Raw genomic sequence first — 16323 nt, forward strand, 5'->3', positions numbered from 1 at the left:
CCACGTGACCCGGAAGTGCTTCAGCGGCCGCGATGTTTTTGTTGTGATGGAGACGAACATGGACAAACTCAAGTAAAGGCGGCTGAAAGAACATGCGTAGGTCTCGATACTGACTCCACGCATTGTCCAGAGATTGCGTTAGCGTTTTACTCGGAGATGTTTGTAGATACGCGGGTAGAAGCTGCAAAACGCTGCTCTTTAGCCCCGTTACTTTAGTTAGCTTCTGGGCTATGTTTACTGTTGGTGATGGACGCGTTGTTTCCACCGTGCCCCATTGGTTTATCAAGTCCTAACTGTGAATCTGATGCGTTTTTATGACCATATTTTTGTTAAGTTTGACAATAATCCGCTTTATGGGCTATTGTAGTTGCAGCAAAGGCACCATGCTAATGCTAACAGGGCTTTATCAAAGTGCACCTGTTCTGGAATCACTCAATAACTTGACAATATCATTTTGGCGGCAAGAAGGACCCGGGTTCCTTTCTGTGTGGGGTTTGCATGTTCTCCCCGTGTCTGGGTAGGTTTCCTCCGGGTACTCTGGTTTCCCCTACCACTAAAACATGTACAATAGGTTCCTCTCTGGGGTCCAGGACTCCCCTGAAAAAGACATTCTTTATCTTAGTGGGACTTTCCTGGTTTGCCCTTACCTGAACTGAGCACATTTTCTGAAAAGCTTCTCGGCTACAGCCAGTGGAACACCTCATTTGAAAGCTAAGACCTACAGAACTCGTCTTTGTAGTTTATTGTGTGTGTGTTTTTGTCAGCTTTTTCATTGTGTTTTTGTCAGCTTTTGTTTCTTGACTCTTTAACCTCTTAACTCCCGCCTGAACCGAGAGCATTTTCTCCAGTTCAGCTTTACCCAAATCCTGTAGGCCAGTGTAACGCCTCATTTGAAAGCTAAGATCTACAAAACTCATCTAAATGGATCTTTTTCCTCACGCCATCCGATTTTTTTCCATCTTTTTGGGGGGGTTTCAACTCATTTTGTAACTTTTTAGTCATTTTTTTTGTCATTTTTTGTCAAATTTTTGGTCATTTTTTTTGTCTTTTTTTGGTCATTTTTCGTCAAATTTTTTGTCATTTTTTTGTCACATTTTTTGTATTTTTTTTGTATTTTTGGTCATTTTTCGTCAAATTTGTTGTCATTTTTTTGTCACATTTTTTGTCACATTTTTTGTCCTTTTTTGTCGCTATTTTCTCACCTTTTTTCCAGAAGCTTTTTTCCAGAAGCTTTTGGATTGGGGTAAAGCCAAACTGGAGACAAACTTTGTTGAGTTTTTGTCACATTTTTGTTGAATTTTTGTCACATTTTTGTTGAATTTTTGTCACTTTTTTGTCACATTTTTGTCACATTTTTGTCACATTTTTGTCACATTTTTGTTGAATTTTTGTCACATTTTTGTTGAATTTTTGTCACATTTTTGTTGAATTTTTGTCACATTTTTGTCACTTTTTTGTTGAATTTTTGTCACATTTTTGTTGAATTTTTGTCACATTTTTGTGGATTTTGTTGTCACATTTTTGTCACTTTTTTGTTGAATTTTTGTCACATTTTTGTCACTTTTTTGTTGAATTTTTGTCACATTTTTGTCACTTTTTTGTCACTTTTTTGTCACATTTTTGTAATTTTTTGTTGAATTTTTGTCACTTTTTTGTGGTGTTTACATCCTTGTTTTCTTCTCATTCTTTGTGGTTGTTTTGGTGCTTCTTTCCCCAAGCAGCTTTTTGATTAGGGTAAAGCCAAACTGGAGAAAATGGGATCTGTTCAGGGGGGAGTTAAGAGGTTAAAGAGGGGAGGAATTTGATTGTTTACTTTCACATTTCATCTCGATCTCCTCACTTTACAAACTTACAGACTATCACTTTAAGCTTTTTTTTTGCATTATTTACATTAAACTTTGCTCTTCCATGACTTCATTTGTTGGCATCATGTTCCAGGTTGAAGCCAGTGGACAATGATGAACTTTGACGGGATGAACCCTGGGATGGGTGAATACGCTCCCGCCCTTCACAGCGCCCTGGAGCCTGGGATAGAGCCCTCCATGGACCCCCACCTGAACCCCAGCCTGATGCCCCCGGGGGTGGAGCTGGACCCGGAGAGCCTGGGCGTGACGGTGCCCGAGCAGGTGCACCTGGTGGAGGGCATGTTCTCGGAGCTCCACAGCGCCGTGTCGGAAGTGGGCATCCCGGTCACTGCGGTGCATTTCGATCTCCAGGAGGAAATGCTTTGGATGGGCAATCACAGGGTAAGGAAATGTTCTTATTGTATCGATTTGAGATTCAAGCAAGACTTTCCTCATGTTGACGTCTTTGCAGGGTCACGCCACGTCCTTCTTTGGTCCGACGATGGGGCGATACTCGTCCTTTCAAGCGCACGCGTCAGACGATATCCGGCACATCCAGAGTTTGGAGACTGGCGTGTTGTTTCTCTCCAAAAACGATCTCAAATGCTGCACTCGAGGAGGCCTGGTCATGTTTGATTACCCGTGAGTTTGAGCAGATGCTTCCCCGACATGAAAAAGACTTTAACCTCTTTTAACTTTAACCCCCACCTGAACCGAGCACATTTTCTTAAGTTTGACTTCACCCAAATCTGAAAGCTTCTTGAAAAAAGTGTCAGAATAGGGACGAAAATGAGGATGAAAATGCAACAAAAGAGCGAAAAATCTATGAAAAAGTTGCAAAAAGCCACAAAAGAGCAACAAAAAAGTGATTAAAAAAAAGAGCTGAAAAAGTAACAAAAGAGTAACAGAAAAGTGATAAAAATGTGTGACGAAAACACAACAAAAACAAGGGTTAGAAAATGTCAAAAAAGTGATGACAAAGCGGCACAAAGAGATGAGTTTTGTCGGTCTTAGCTTTAAATGAGGCGTTACTCTGGCCTATGACTGTAACCTTTTAGATTTGGGTAAAGCGGAACAGGAGAAAATGCACTTGGTTAATGCAGGGGATGTAAGGGATAATGCACTCCAATTATCAGAAATTACTGAGTTATTCTGAAACTGAAAGTGTTCATTGGGGCCTGTTTGCTTATTTTTTTAAGTCCTGGGCAGGAGTTGTTTCACTTTTTGACCAGTTTTACCTGAAAGTAGTTCCAGCTCAGTTGTTTATCGTTACTATGGAAACAGCTGCAAGTGTAGTGATATAGAACGTGATTTAACTGTTTTTTTTAACTGATACATTATGTAAGGATTAAACAACGAGGAGCCGCATTAGACGGTTATAACGCCCGACACAGTGTTGTTCCTCCTGCATTATAACGTCTAACGCGGCTCCTCGTTGTTTAATCCGCTTATACCAGGGTCCCACAAACGGAACATTTATAATAAATATTTGTTTCATTTACTAAAGTCACTAAATCTGCCAGACTACGGGACTATTTTGTGTGGGTTATTAGCCGGTCACTGAAGGCTGGTCTCAGAGCGAGTCATTCTCCGCAGCTATTACGAGGATCTCAGTCAGGCTCAACGACACAACATCAGCACAGAATCACAACACAACAGGACTAACCCGGAAACACTTTTCCCTGGAAGTAAACACCGATATGCGGCACTCGTGGGCAGGAGTTATTTACCTTTTACGCTGTTTAACCTGAAGCTAAAGCTAGCTAGCTCAACCAGCTCAACTGTTTATGGAAACAGCTGCGGTGGAGTCGCTCACACCTGGGCCCCCCCAACTGAAACTTTTATGTTTGACTTTACTAATCCAGACAAATATGCTTCAATGCAGGATCATTTTATGTACGCCTGAAAATGATGAATAGCCTTAACCGTTTTCAATAGAAATGTAAAGCTCATATGTTATTAACAGTAGCTAACCTAGCTGCTCACTCTCCTCTACAAACATTTAGCAAACGTTTTGTTTTGGCCAAAAACGTTGAAATGAAACAAAATCCATCTCATACGTTCCTGTCAGTCACTAATTACGCCTTTATCTGACTCAGCTGTGTCAGGCGTTGCTATGGCGACGCCACAGCGGAGTGATATCCCAGTGATTTAACTACCGGACTACGTGTGCGGTTATACCAAAATAATGCACCTGCCAATCAGAATCCAGTATTCACCCAGACCATGGTATAAGAGGTTAATAATGAAAGGTTTTATTCACATTGTTTTCCTGACCACTCGTTTCAGGATGGAAGAGGCCGCGGACATGCACAGTCTCCTCATGACTGACAACAACACTGCTATTCTGGGAGGGCTCCAGAACTATGTCGTTGAGGTGGATTTAAATACAGTTCAAGAAACGCAAAGGGTAAAGTGCTTAGATCAACTTTTTGTTCCTTAAATAGCGTTTACAATGTAAATCTCACTGTGTTTTCTTTGACAGTTCACTGTGGAGCTTCCAGGAGTGGCAATAATGCGACAAACGGGGCGATTTTTCTTCTGTGGACACACGTCTGGCAAAGTATGGAATAGTTTTTTATTTCTCATGTAGTTTTTCCTCACACACCAAAAAAACAAATAAAATAAACACGCTCAGAATAAATCATTAATAATCAATGAACTCAGCGCCAAATAGACATTGAAGTTTGGGGGGAACTGAGCTTTCAATTTCAAACCTGAGTTTACTGACGACTGACTTATAACCAGAAGTGCAAATATTTTGAGGGACTTTTTCAATGTGTAGAGAAAGTTTTCAGAGAAAGTTCCAAACAAAGTTCAAGGTGGTTTTTGGATCGTCTTTAGTAGTGGAGTAAACAAAACCTCCCTCTCTTGGTACAGTTTTTTTTTTGCGAACTGAATTTATAGTTTCTGTGTTCCACAATTCTGGATGCTTTTGAACGTCTTTGTCGTGTTTGTGTGAGGTTTGGAAGATTATTTTCTCTGCAAAAAGTCCATAAGATTCAAGATTTTTTATTTGTCAAGCCATGTGAATGGTTTGAAATTATGTTTCTCATCCTTGATTGTGGAGGGGGGAGGGGGAAGAGGGGTGGGAGAGAGGTTAGGGAGTTGAGCTTCCCGATGGCCCCTCAGTCGACTGGAACTGGCCGGTAGATTCTGCAGTCTCCTCCCTGAAGGCATAACCTTGAAGAGACTATGTGATGGGTGCGAAGGGTCCCTGGCGATTTTGATGGCTTTGCGGGTGAGACGGGTGGAGAACATGTCCTTAATAGAGGGGAGAGGGGCTCCGCAGATCTTCTCCGCATGCTTAATTATGCAAAATGGACTTTTTCAAGCTTACATCATGTTATTATGTCGTTCCCTCATTAAAAACATGCCTGAAGTGTTGCCTTGGCACATTCACGTATTTTTGAGTAATCTGTAAAAACTCTGATGGCGGCCATTTTAGGGATAGGTTTGCCTGAGTCCTCCTAGGAACGCCCCCACCTCCTGGAGACGCCTCCGAGCTTTCGTCACCAGCCGAGTAACCAACCACTGCTCCTCAGCAGAACCCCCTCCCCACTGATGCCACAGACAGCGTGTGGAGGGGGCGTGTCGGAAAGGCTCAGAGGTTCTTAAAGAGACAGAGGCCTATTTCAAGACATTCACTACAGCCATTTTGAGAGAGACATTTTATACAAGGCAGTTATTCTAATTTACTGCATTTACAGACCAACAGAAGGTTTGGTCATCATTGTAGTGTGATATAGACTGGTGCTATGGGACTGAAAGAAGCAAAATCTTTAAACAGATTAATTGCTAAGCTCTTCCCAGAGGACGAGGAGCTGATCAGTGCAGGACACCATGCTCTGAAACTGGGACAAACAGCTGCACCGTTTCAGAGCATCAGAGGAGACTGAAGGCAGCCCGATCTCCTCCGGGTGCTGCGGTTTCCTCTGACCCACCGAGGCGGCGCGGCTCAGTCGCAGCGGCTCAGAACTAACACCTGAATACTCTCTCGTTGAAAGTACTTGCTTACTGAAAAAGGAAGAGAAAACTATGGATGGATTTGATCATTTAATTGTGACTAAGATACTTAGAGTAAAGTGGCCAAAAACCTCAAAACTAAAATGCACACCTGTTGTGTCCTTGGGCAAGACACTTCACCCTCCTTGCCTCCAGTGTCTGCGTACATTGGTGTATGAATGAGAGAGTGAATGGGTGACTGGTTCCTTACTGTAAAGCGCTTTGGGCCTGATAAAGGTAGAAAAGCGTTGAAAAAAAGCGTAAGTTGAGTCCATTTAAAAAAAGAAGATAATCTTTCCTTCAGTATCTACCTCTTATTTACAATGAATTATTTTTTGTTGCTAACTGATATTACAAAGAGGTCATTCTTTTAGCTCTAGTGTTTTGTTCCTGCTTCTCTCACGCCCCTGTGTCATAACCAGATGACGCTTCGGGATCTGCGCACGTTTAAAACGGAGCAGGAGTTCGACGCCTTCTCCGGGAGCCTCTCGGACTTCGACGTCCACGGGAACCTGCTGGCGGCGTGCGGGTTTTCGAGCCGCGGTCTGAACGGTTTGGCGTGTGACCGTTTCCTGATGGTTTACGACCTGAGAATGATGCGAGCCGTGACTCCGCTCCAGGTTCACGTGGACCCTCTGTTTCTGCGCTTCATCCCGACGTACACGTCCCGCCTGGCCATCATCTCCCAAACAGGTACGAACTGTAGCGGGTCAGCTCATGTATGGAGACGAGTAACTCTAAACTGCGTTCCAAATTATTATGCAAATTGGATTTTTGTGTCAAAATGGTAAAAAAAAAGTTTGAATGAAACTCATGGATGGTTTTGTGTCTCGGGCTCTATGAATCACTGACATTAATCTCAGAGACCTGGGATTATTAGTTTTAAGGTTAAGCCCAGTTAAGGGAAAAATTACTGAAAAAGGGTGTTCCACTTTATTATGCAGATCATCATTTTCAAGCAATATGGGAAAGAAAAAGGGTCTTTCTGCTGATGAAAAGCGTGAAATAGTTGATTGTCTTTGTCTAGGTTTGAAAACCTTCGATATTTCATGAAAGATGAAGCGTAATCATCGTACTGATAAGAGATTTGTGGATGATTCAGAGACACTCCGGTTTGTGCAGATAATGGCACAATATGGACGGTTTCTGCCAGATAAACACATCAGATTATGAGAACAGATGCTACAAAGAAGCATACAGGTATTTGAAGCTGCTGGTGCCTCTGGAGTCTCCCGAACATCAAGGTGTAGGACCCTCCAGAGGCTGCAGTTGTGCATAAACCTTCTATCTGGGCCTCCCCTGAACTGTTCATTGAAGCTGAAGCAGAAACGGCTGCAGTGGCTCAGAAATACATGAGACTCATTTTCAAACAGTCTTGTTCACTGATGAGGCCGTGTGACCCTGGATGGTCAGATCAATGCAGTAGTGGATGGTTGGTGAATAGCCACAATGTCCCAACAAGGCTCTGACGTCAGTAAAGAGGGGGCGGAGTCATGTTTTGGGCCAGAATCATGGTGAGAGAGCTGGTTTAGGATCCCTGAAGGTGTGAAAATGACCTTTGTAAAATATGTGGAGTTTCTGACTGACCACTGTCTTCTATGCTACAAAATGAAGAGCCGTGTTTTCCCGAACGAAATCCTCTTCATGCATGACAACGCTCCATGTCATACTGTAAAGAAAACCTCTGCATCACTGGCTGCTATGGGCATAAAAGGAGAGAAGCTCATGATGTGGACCCCCTCCTCGCCTGACCTCAACCCTGTTGAGAACCTTTGAAGCATCAACGAAAAAAACTTCTATGAGGGTGGGAGGCAGTTTTCATCCAAACAGCAGCTCTGGGAGGCCATTCTGACATCCTGCAAAGAAATCCAAGCAGAAGCTGTCCATAAACTCACAAGTTTAATGGATTTAAGCATTTTGAAGCTGCATCACACAAGGGCTCCTATGGTAAAACATAACTTGACCTGTTAATACTTTTTTGATTTAAATAACTTTTGATTTCAGTAAATATGACCTCCTAATGCTACAAATTCAACAAAGGACCATTTTCAGTTAATTACAAGCTTTCAAATGTATTGAAACGATGAGTTGCATAATAACTTGGAACAGTGGATTTTGAGGTTTTTACTATATTTATTTTTGAAAAAAATACTGTTTTCACTGGGAGATTTTTTCCACCACATTTAAATGATCCTCGACCAGTTAAAGACTTGAAAATGATGCTGACTTTCATTTGAGTCGACAATTTAGAAAATCTTAGAAAAATATCATTTGCATAATAATTTGGAACGCAGTGTATATGGACACTAGTAACTCTAAACTGTCTGGATGACTTGATGCCTCTCTGTTCCTTCCAGGCCAGTGCCAGTTCTGCGAGCCCACCGGTTTGGCAAACATGGCCGATATCTTTCACGTGAACACCGTGGGCCAGCTGCTCATGAGCTTCGACGTGTCGTCCAGTAAACAGGCTCTGGCGTTCGGGGACTCGGGCGGCTGCGTGCACCTCTGGTCCGACGCTCCGGAGGTGTCGTTCAACGATTATTCCCGGGAGACGGAGTTCGCTCTGCCCTGCATCGTGGACACACTGCCTCAGCTGGACTGGCACCACGACCTGCTGCCTCTGTCTCTGATCCCGACGCCCCTCACCTCCGCCGAGCCGCTGCTGTCGGACTGGTCGCTCTCCCTCGCCACGCCCTGCCCCAGGTACGCACAAGAACTCCATTTTGTGAGAGGCAGCAATTGTATCCCATGGACCGTACCAGACAGGAATATTTTCTCTAGAGGGGTGCGTGGGGGGATAGAGAGAGGGATGGGGGGATAAGGGCGAGAGGCGGTGTTACGTGCTGGTGTTGATCACGTTTCTGCTGCGTTAAGAATATAGTATAACTCAGAGTGGATAAATAATGTTTATAGTTTGTCCTATAAGAGCTTAAAGGGGGGGTAATATGCAAAATCAACTTTTTCAAGCTTTCCATCATGTTATTATGTCATTCCCTCATTAAAAACATGCCTGAAGTGTTGCCTTGGCACATTCACGTATTTCTGAGTAATCTGTAAAAACTCTGATGGCGGCCATTTTAGGGATAGGTTTGCCCGAGTCCTCCTAGGAACGCCCCCACCTCCTGGAGACGCCTCCGAGCTTTCGTCACCAGCCGAGTAACCAACCACTGCTCCTCAGCAGAACCCCCTCCCCACTGATGCCACAGACAGCGTGTGGAGGGGGCGTGTCGGAAAGGCTCAGAGGTTCTTAAAGAGACAGAGGCCTATTTCAAGACATTCACTACAGCCATTTTGAGAGAGACATTTTATACAAGGCAGTTATTCTAATTTACTGCATTTACAGACCAACAGAAGGTTTGTCATCATTGTAGTGTGATATAGACTGGTGCTATGGGACTGACAAAAGCACAATACCCCCTCTTTAAAGCAGTACTAAGTAACTCATACCCCTAGAAGCCATAAGCGCCACTGGAGGTGTCGTAGCATGTTGCGTTTTTTTGCTCATTAATTTTCTGTGAGAGTAAATACTACGCTGACAGAAAAGACAAAGGGAGAGAGGGATCTTGTACATTCAATTACACAATGGCTGTAAATACTGCTTAAGTGGGGCTAGCCCGCAGTTAGCTTTGCCCGTTAGCCTGTTAGCTTCTTCTTCGTGATTGTATTTGTGTGTAGTGGTGGTCCCTACCCGGAGGCGCAAAGTTACAATTGTGGTTTTCTGGCCAGACACACCAGGGGGAGATGAAAGACCCCCCAATAATTCCCATTAACTCTTGTATTGCCCCCAGAGGGACAACGAAAAGGTTTTGTTAAGGTAAACAAGTTACTTCTGGCAGGTCTTGCTGACGCACCAGCTCCGCAGAACTATTTCGGCAGGGCTGCGATAAGTCTGGCTGTGATTGGCTGGATTTTTAGTGGGCGGGGTTATTTTGGCGGAAGCGGGAAGCGAGAATCCAATGTTTGCTTCCTAACACCGGTGCGGAAAACGGAGACAACATGGATAGTTTTGCGGCACCGCTGGCGGCAGTAAAATATTTCACATGGCAACAAAGTCCTGGGGAGAAACACACAGACGTTTTGGGCGAGGACGAAGAGGAAACAGAAGAGCCTGGCGCTACCTGCGTGAAAGAGGCGAGTGAGTGATGAAGAAAAAAGTGGTTCAGGCTCGTGTACGGAGGGAGACCAGGCTTGTACATCTTAGACCTTCATCAAACACTGGGAAACGTCACCAATATGTTCAGTGAAGGTTCTTGGATGGACAAAACCTGTACTGAGCTACACAGACGTCAAACAACATGATTTTACCGAGTGACACGGAGGTAAGCTTTGAACGTTAACGTTAACGTTTTCTAACATAATAAACCAGCGGGAGATGTGGCTAAACATGAAGTCAATCTTCAAAATGTTTGCAATATCGTGACTGATACATTTTATAATAGTTTAAACTCAAATAGCTCGTTTTATTTCGGTCATTCCTTGTTTGTTTTGGCTGTGGAAAAAGGGCAGCAGCACGTCTTGGGGAGTATGAGATGTCAGATCCCAGACCAACTTTGTTCTCGTCCTTTTTGCCTCAAGAACAAGAACAAAGTTCTCGCCTCTTGTGGAGTATGAAGAGGCCTTTAGTTTTTACATTTTTTAACTCTGTGTAATCGCTTTAAACCATCGGCTGCTGCAGTTGTGTGTCTGCAATATGACTGCCTCGTCTGAATCAACGCTGCTGTTGCACCAGACTGAAAATAGGACCCGTTGAAAAAAAAATCCTTTATTTGTAGCAACTTTTTGAAGAGGAGTTCTGGCCAAGAAGAGGCAGTAAATAATGCACTTAGTTACCATTATCCTTAGTTCTGTGTGGGCCAATGAACCAGAACAACAAATTATCATTTGAAGTTGAAAGCTCAATTGAAGAAGAACGGACAAACTGTTGCTCAGTGGAACAACCATTGTTTTATTGGGATGTAGTTGGGATTAAATAAACAAGATGAACACAAAGCACATTCAATTCAGACAAATTTACAAAATCTTCGTGAGATCGAATCCCAGCTCCAATAAATTTCTGAATCCGTCTCCAAACAACCTTTTTCTTACTGTACTTTCCTGACGTCAAATAAAACTTGCAGGCCATAAAAAAATCAATAATCTGTCCCATGTTCCTGGTAATAATGTAACGGGGAGGGGGAAATATGCAAATGCAAGAGTCATTGTTTTATCAAGTATACAGATTATTCACTGGGGTTTCTCTATGTAAATTTTGCATATTGTCCGGCTAGTATGACTGTCATGTGCTCATGTGTTGGAAAAGCGAATGTACAACACTGAATGATGCTAAATGAAGAAGTACAGCACGATTATCCTCGTGTGTGTTTGCATTTCCGTGAGAGCGCTAACACCTGATCCGCGCTGATGCAACGATATCGAACCACAGTTAGTTTAGAACATCTTCGTTTATTGATGGAGATGTTTTTATTAGGGATTAGACCCACAAAGCGGCAATTTATCACAGAATTGTTGTTTTTGTACCACAGCGTGAGACAAAAACACATAATACCTTAATATTGCAGTTATTTATATATTTACAATTCTATTACATTTCTCTCCTGTTTATCAAAACATTAGCATATTTTCTCACATCCAGATACACCATTCCTTCCAGATTTCAGTATACCCTTCATATTTTTTAAAGAGGGGGTATTATGCTTTGTTCAATCACACAGCACCAGTCTATATCACACTACAATGATGACGAAACCTTCTGTTGGTCTGTAAATGCAGTAAATTAGAATAACTGCCTTGTATAAAATTGCTCTTTCAAAATGGCGGTAGCAAATGACTTGAAATAGGCCTCTGTCTCTTTAAGAACCTCTGACCCTTTCCGACACGCCCCCTCCACACGCTGTCTGTGGCATCACAACACTGCGCTCGTTGTCTCAACTGTATTGAAACTACGATTGGTGCATTTTCATTTTTATTGTTGGAAAGGAGCTACTGTTTATCACTTTGGGAACAATGGCCACACAGGATATTATTTGGAGACGAACCTTCCACACCGGACGCTTGGAAGAGGCTCCTGCCTGAAAAATAACTGCTGTTTGGAGGCTATCTCTTTGCATCTGCCATGCCCTATGGATCTCTAACTATACCCCCATGGACGACACCAGGATCTGCAGGAGCCCATACGATTCAAAGACGGACATTATCTGTGCAGGTGGACAGTGGTTTTTCGAGGTTACCCGTTAGCTTGTTATAATCGACTACAGCTCATTGTTGATGAAAAGTCTGCAATAAACCACAAATGTGTAAAGCCAGGCTCATTGTGTGATCATCGTAAAGGCTGCTTCAAGTAGTTGCTGCTTTATTGACGTTATTTGTGCATAATATGCTGCCTGTTTTCAATGAATGTTGTGAAGGTGAAGGTTGTTAGCTTGTCGCGGCTAACAGTGCCTTAGCTCCGGGAGAAACCACTCGGCTACGACTCACTGTAGATGAAATGTGAGCAGTAAACTACAAAATCAACAAGCCAGGCTCCGTGTGTGATCATCATAAAGGCTGCTTCAAGCAGTTGCCTGTTTTAGTGACGTTTTCAATGCATAATATGCTGCTTGTATTCAGTGAATTTTCCCGTTAGCTTGTCGCGGCTAGCTTGTTAGCTCCGGGAGAAAGCCACTCGGCTATGACCCATTGTAGATGAAATGTGAGCAATAAACTTCCAAATCAACAAGCCTGGCTCCGTGTGTGATCATTGTTAAACGGTTCTTTATGTGTGTGGTGGTTTTATTGACTTTATTTGTGCATATTTCTCGTTTTCACGTGATTACTCGAGGTTTAGCTTAGCATTAGCTTTCTCCGGAGGCTCTGTGCATCATCAAAGCCCAGCGCAGAACCAGACACTGAAATAAGCGTTCTTGTCACCGGTTTTGATCCTGGGTATTTCGGTAACAGAAACACTGATGTGTGTCTTTGTAAAAGTCTGCTGTGGCTCCGGTTCACAACACATGAAGCTAATCCTCCATGATGACTCTGTTTACATCTTAGGGCTAGACACTGCGGGGAGGGGGTTCTGCTGAGGAGCAGTGGTTGGTTACTCGGCTGGTGACGAAAGGATCGGGGCGTATCCTGGAGGTCGGAGGCGTTTCCTGAAGGAATCAGGCGTTTTATCCCTAAAATGGCCGCCATCGGAGTTTTTACAGATTACTCGAAAATACGTGAATGTGCTAAGGCAACACTTCAGCCATGTTTTTAATGAGGGAATGACTTAATAACATGATGTAAAGCTTGAAAAAGTCGATTTTGCATAATACCCCCCCTTTAACTAATGCTTTTTACACCCGAAGAGGTAATACTTAGGCAGTGTAGTAAATGCCAGTTTCGCCTGTGTTATCTCCTGCTGGCACTTCATATCATCAACTTTCCAGCGGTTAAAACGGTCCAAATCAGAGCTTTCTTTGTCGCTTTACGCTAACTATCAATACTGTTTGGTCGCCGAAATAAATTCCATTACCCATAATGCAACGGCCGACCCGAGATGGGCGTTCGGCTTATTGACTTATCGAAGGACCAAATAGCAGGGTTTATTCTGGCTGAAGTGAATGCATTTTAAAGCAGTATATTGGGATCTGAACTACGGTAGAAGCAGAAACAAACTGGGATATGAAAGAACACTCACAATATCATCAGTGGCTAAAAATGCTTCAATGATCGGCAGCTGGCGTCGTCTGAAAAGGTTGTTGGACTTTTCTCGTTGTAACCACAGCTGTGCGAGCCAGAAAGTAAAGGCCTGTTCATACTCCACAAGACACGAGAACTTATATGTACGTAAGGTGAATATGGTGGGAATATGGTGGGACATTTAACTTTAAAGGTGCACTATGTAACATTTTAGACTTGATATTTGCGTGTATTTGACCTTTTAGAGACTCGGTGGCGTTATAGGGGCAGCATAGCACCTTTGCTTTCCCTCACAGTGGCCTCTATGACGCTCCAGATTCCATTGTTTTGGGGTTTCTTGTCATGGTCTGCTTTCCGTTGCCCTGTTTTGGTTTGTTTTCTTGAGTTTATGTCCTTGGTGTTTTATTTTGACATGTCTTTTTGGTCCGTTGTGATTTTCTGTTTGACTTATTGCCTGCCCCGCCCTAATGTGTCTCACCTGTGCCCCGTTTCCTCATGTATTTCTACCCCGTGTTTCCCTCGTTCTTTGTCAGTTCATTGTCTTCATGTCCGTTTGTTAGTTTGTGAGTTTCAGTTTCTCCTACTTTACTTTTGTTTTTTGTCAGTTTCTTATTTGGATTTTTGCACATATTAAATCAGTTCCGTTGCAGTCTGCATTTTGGGCCATTTCTCTCTTCATTTTACTTCAAACCGTGACATTTCTGCCCCTATTCTGGTATGAACCCCCCCCCCCCAAAAAAAAAAAAACAAAAACAAAAATGATCCTGGAGTCAGGGGCAGACTGGGACTGAAAAACAGCCCTGGACTCTGGTCAGCCTGGCCCAAATTAGCGTAAATGTGACACTTCCACAAATACACATGTGAACTTCTGACCACCCGCCTTAACCGAGAGCATTTTCTCCAGTTCGGCTTTACCCAAATCTAAAAGCTTCTTGACTGGAGAGCAACACTGTAACGCCCCATTTGAAAGATAAAATCTAGAAAAGTGATGGGAACGTTTTGTCACATTTTGTCACTTTTTCATCAGAAGGATGTAGCGCGGGCTTGCTTGTTTTTTGTTGTGTTTTTGTCACTTTTTTGGTGCTTTTCCAGCACAGTTTTGTGTTTGGATGCTTTTCTTTTTAAGCTTTTAGATTTGGGTAAAGCTCGGTTATGCCCAGGGTAAGGGTAAGGTAAAGTGAGAGGCCAGACCGGTGGCCCTGGAGCCAGTGGCCCTTCTGTGCTCTTCCAGAATACAGGACATATGGCCAGTCCACCCCTGTCCTGGAGCGTCATAAAGGCCACTGTGAGGGAAAGCTAAGGTGCCATGCTGCACCCATAACGGCACAGAGTTATTAAAAGGTCAAATGCACGCACATATTTTTTTCTTCACCTAAAATGTTGCATAGTGCACCTTTTAATAGTGATTATTTTTTAATGTGTCATATTTTATTACTAAAAACACAAACACACCTAGATCTGTCTTAGCAGTGGAGGACCACACTTCAGAACAGTTTAACAAGTGGCACAAAATTAAAGACTTGGTTCCATTTCCAAAGTGTCACGTCCCATCTTATTAACAACAGCATTAATATGTTCTGTCCAATGGGTGCTGGCTGCTCTGCTTTGTGACCACGACACTGTAGTACCTCCATATCGCCGCTAGTTCCCCATTGAAAAGCATTGGAGTTTAGACACCTTAAAAACAACCTTAACGCCTGGTTTCAATGTTTTCAACACTAGACTAGGCTCGATATTCCTCCTGAGATAACGCTGGGTTAGTCACAATTTATGAAACCAGGCTGGTTTTCAGAAGAAGAATTTTAGAAATCTCGTGACGCGTGACGTGTAGCTCGCGCTGCTCCAATGCTAACAGTCCGACCCTCATTAAAAGGGGGTGTATTATGCAAAATTGACTTTTTCAAGCTTTCCATCATGTTATTCTGTCATTCCCTCATTAAAAACATGCCTGAAGTGTTGCCTTGGCACATTCACGTATTTGTGAGTAATCTGTAAAAACTCTGATGGCGGCCATTTTAGGGATAGGTTTGCCTGAGTCCTCCTAGGAACGCCCCCACCTCCTGGAGACGCCTCCGAGCTTTCGTCACCAGCCGAGTAACCAACCACTGCTCCTCAGCAGAACCCCCTCCCCACTGATGCCACAGACAGCGTGTGGAGGGGGCGTGTCGGAAAGGCTCAGAGGTTCTTAAAGAGACAGAGGCCTATTTCAAGACATTCACTACAGCCATTGTGAGAGAGACATTTTATACAAGGCAGTTATTCTAATTTACTGCATTCACAGACCAACAGAAGGTTTGCTCATCATTGTAGTGTGATAGACTGGTGCTATGTGATTGAAAAAAGCAGAATACCCCCTCTTTAATATTCAGAACTAGCATAGTAAACCGTGCAATCATCTGCGTACAATGTCATGGATGCACTTTTCATAGTGAAAGGTAAATCATTAATAAAAACAGAGAAGAGAAGAGGTCCCAAACAACTACCCCCTAATCCACAATGCTCATTTAAGTGATTTTATTACCACTGAAAGAATTTATGGGCACAGGGTCTCACAGGAACACACACAAGTTTACACAGATTGGAAAGTCGGCGGGTCTTCAGCAAACCGCACCGTTCTTTTATTGCAAATGCCTCATGATAATGCAGCGGGTTTCGTAAGGCCTGGATGCGTCGTGCCCTCATAGCTTCTGTGCAACATCAAAGAAATCTATTGACACAGGATTGAAAAAAGATGTTCTCAGTACATCGACATTACATCATCCTTCCTCGTTTGTGCCTCTTTTAACGGCAGTGAAAATGGAGAAGTTGGGCG

The 16323-nt window shown here is 43.2% G+C and overlaps 1 protein-coding gene across 1 annotated transcript in view; it reads left to right on the forward strand.

Annotated features, from left to right (window-relative positions):
- The window catches only part of pan2 (poly(A) specific ribonuclease subunit PAN2), a 52614-nt gene continuing 36291 nt past the window's right edge, over window positions 1-16323 (forward strand). The window contains exons 1-7 of the mRNA XM_079558793.1: window positions 1-96; window positions 1939-2246; window positions 2317-2486; window positions 4134-4254; window positions 4330-4407; window positions 6272-6542; window positions 8207-8552. Coding sequence (XP_079414919.1) covers window positions 1956-2246; window positions 2317-2486; window positions 4134-4254; window positions 4330-4407; window positions 6272-6542; window positions 8207-8552 — 1277 coding nt within the window. The 5' untranslated portion in view covers window positions 1-96; window positions 1939-1955. The remainder of the gene's footprint in view (window positions 97-1938; window positions 2247-2316; window positions 2487-4133; window positions 4255-4329; window positions 4408-6271; window positions 6543-8206; window positions 8553-16323) is intronic.

This window comes from Gobius niger (genome assembly GCF_951799975.1).
Source record: "Gobius niger genome assembly, chromosome: 6".
Taxonomy (NCBI): Eukaryota; Metazoa; Chordata; class Actinopteri; order Gobiiformes; family Gobiidae; genus Gobius; species Gobius niger.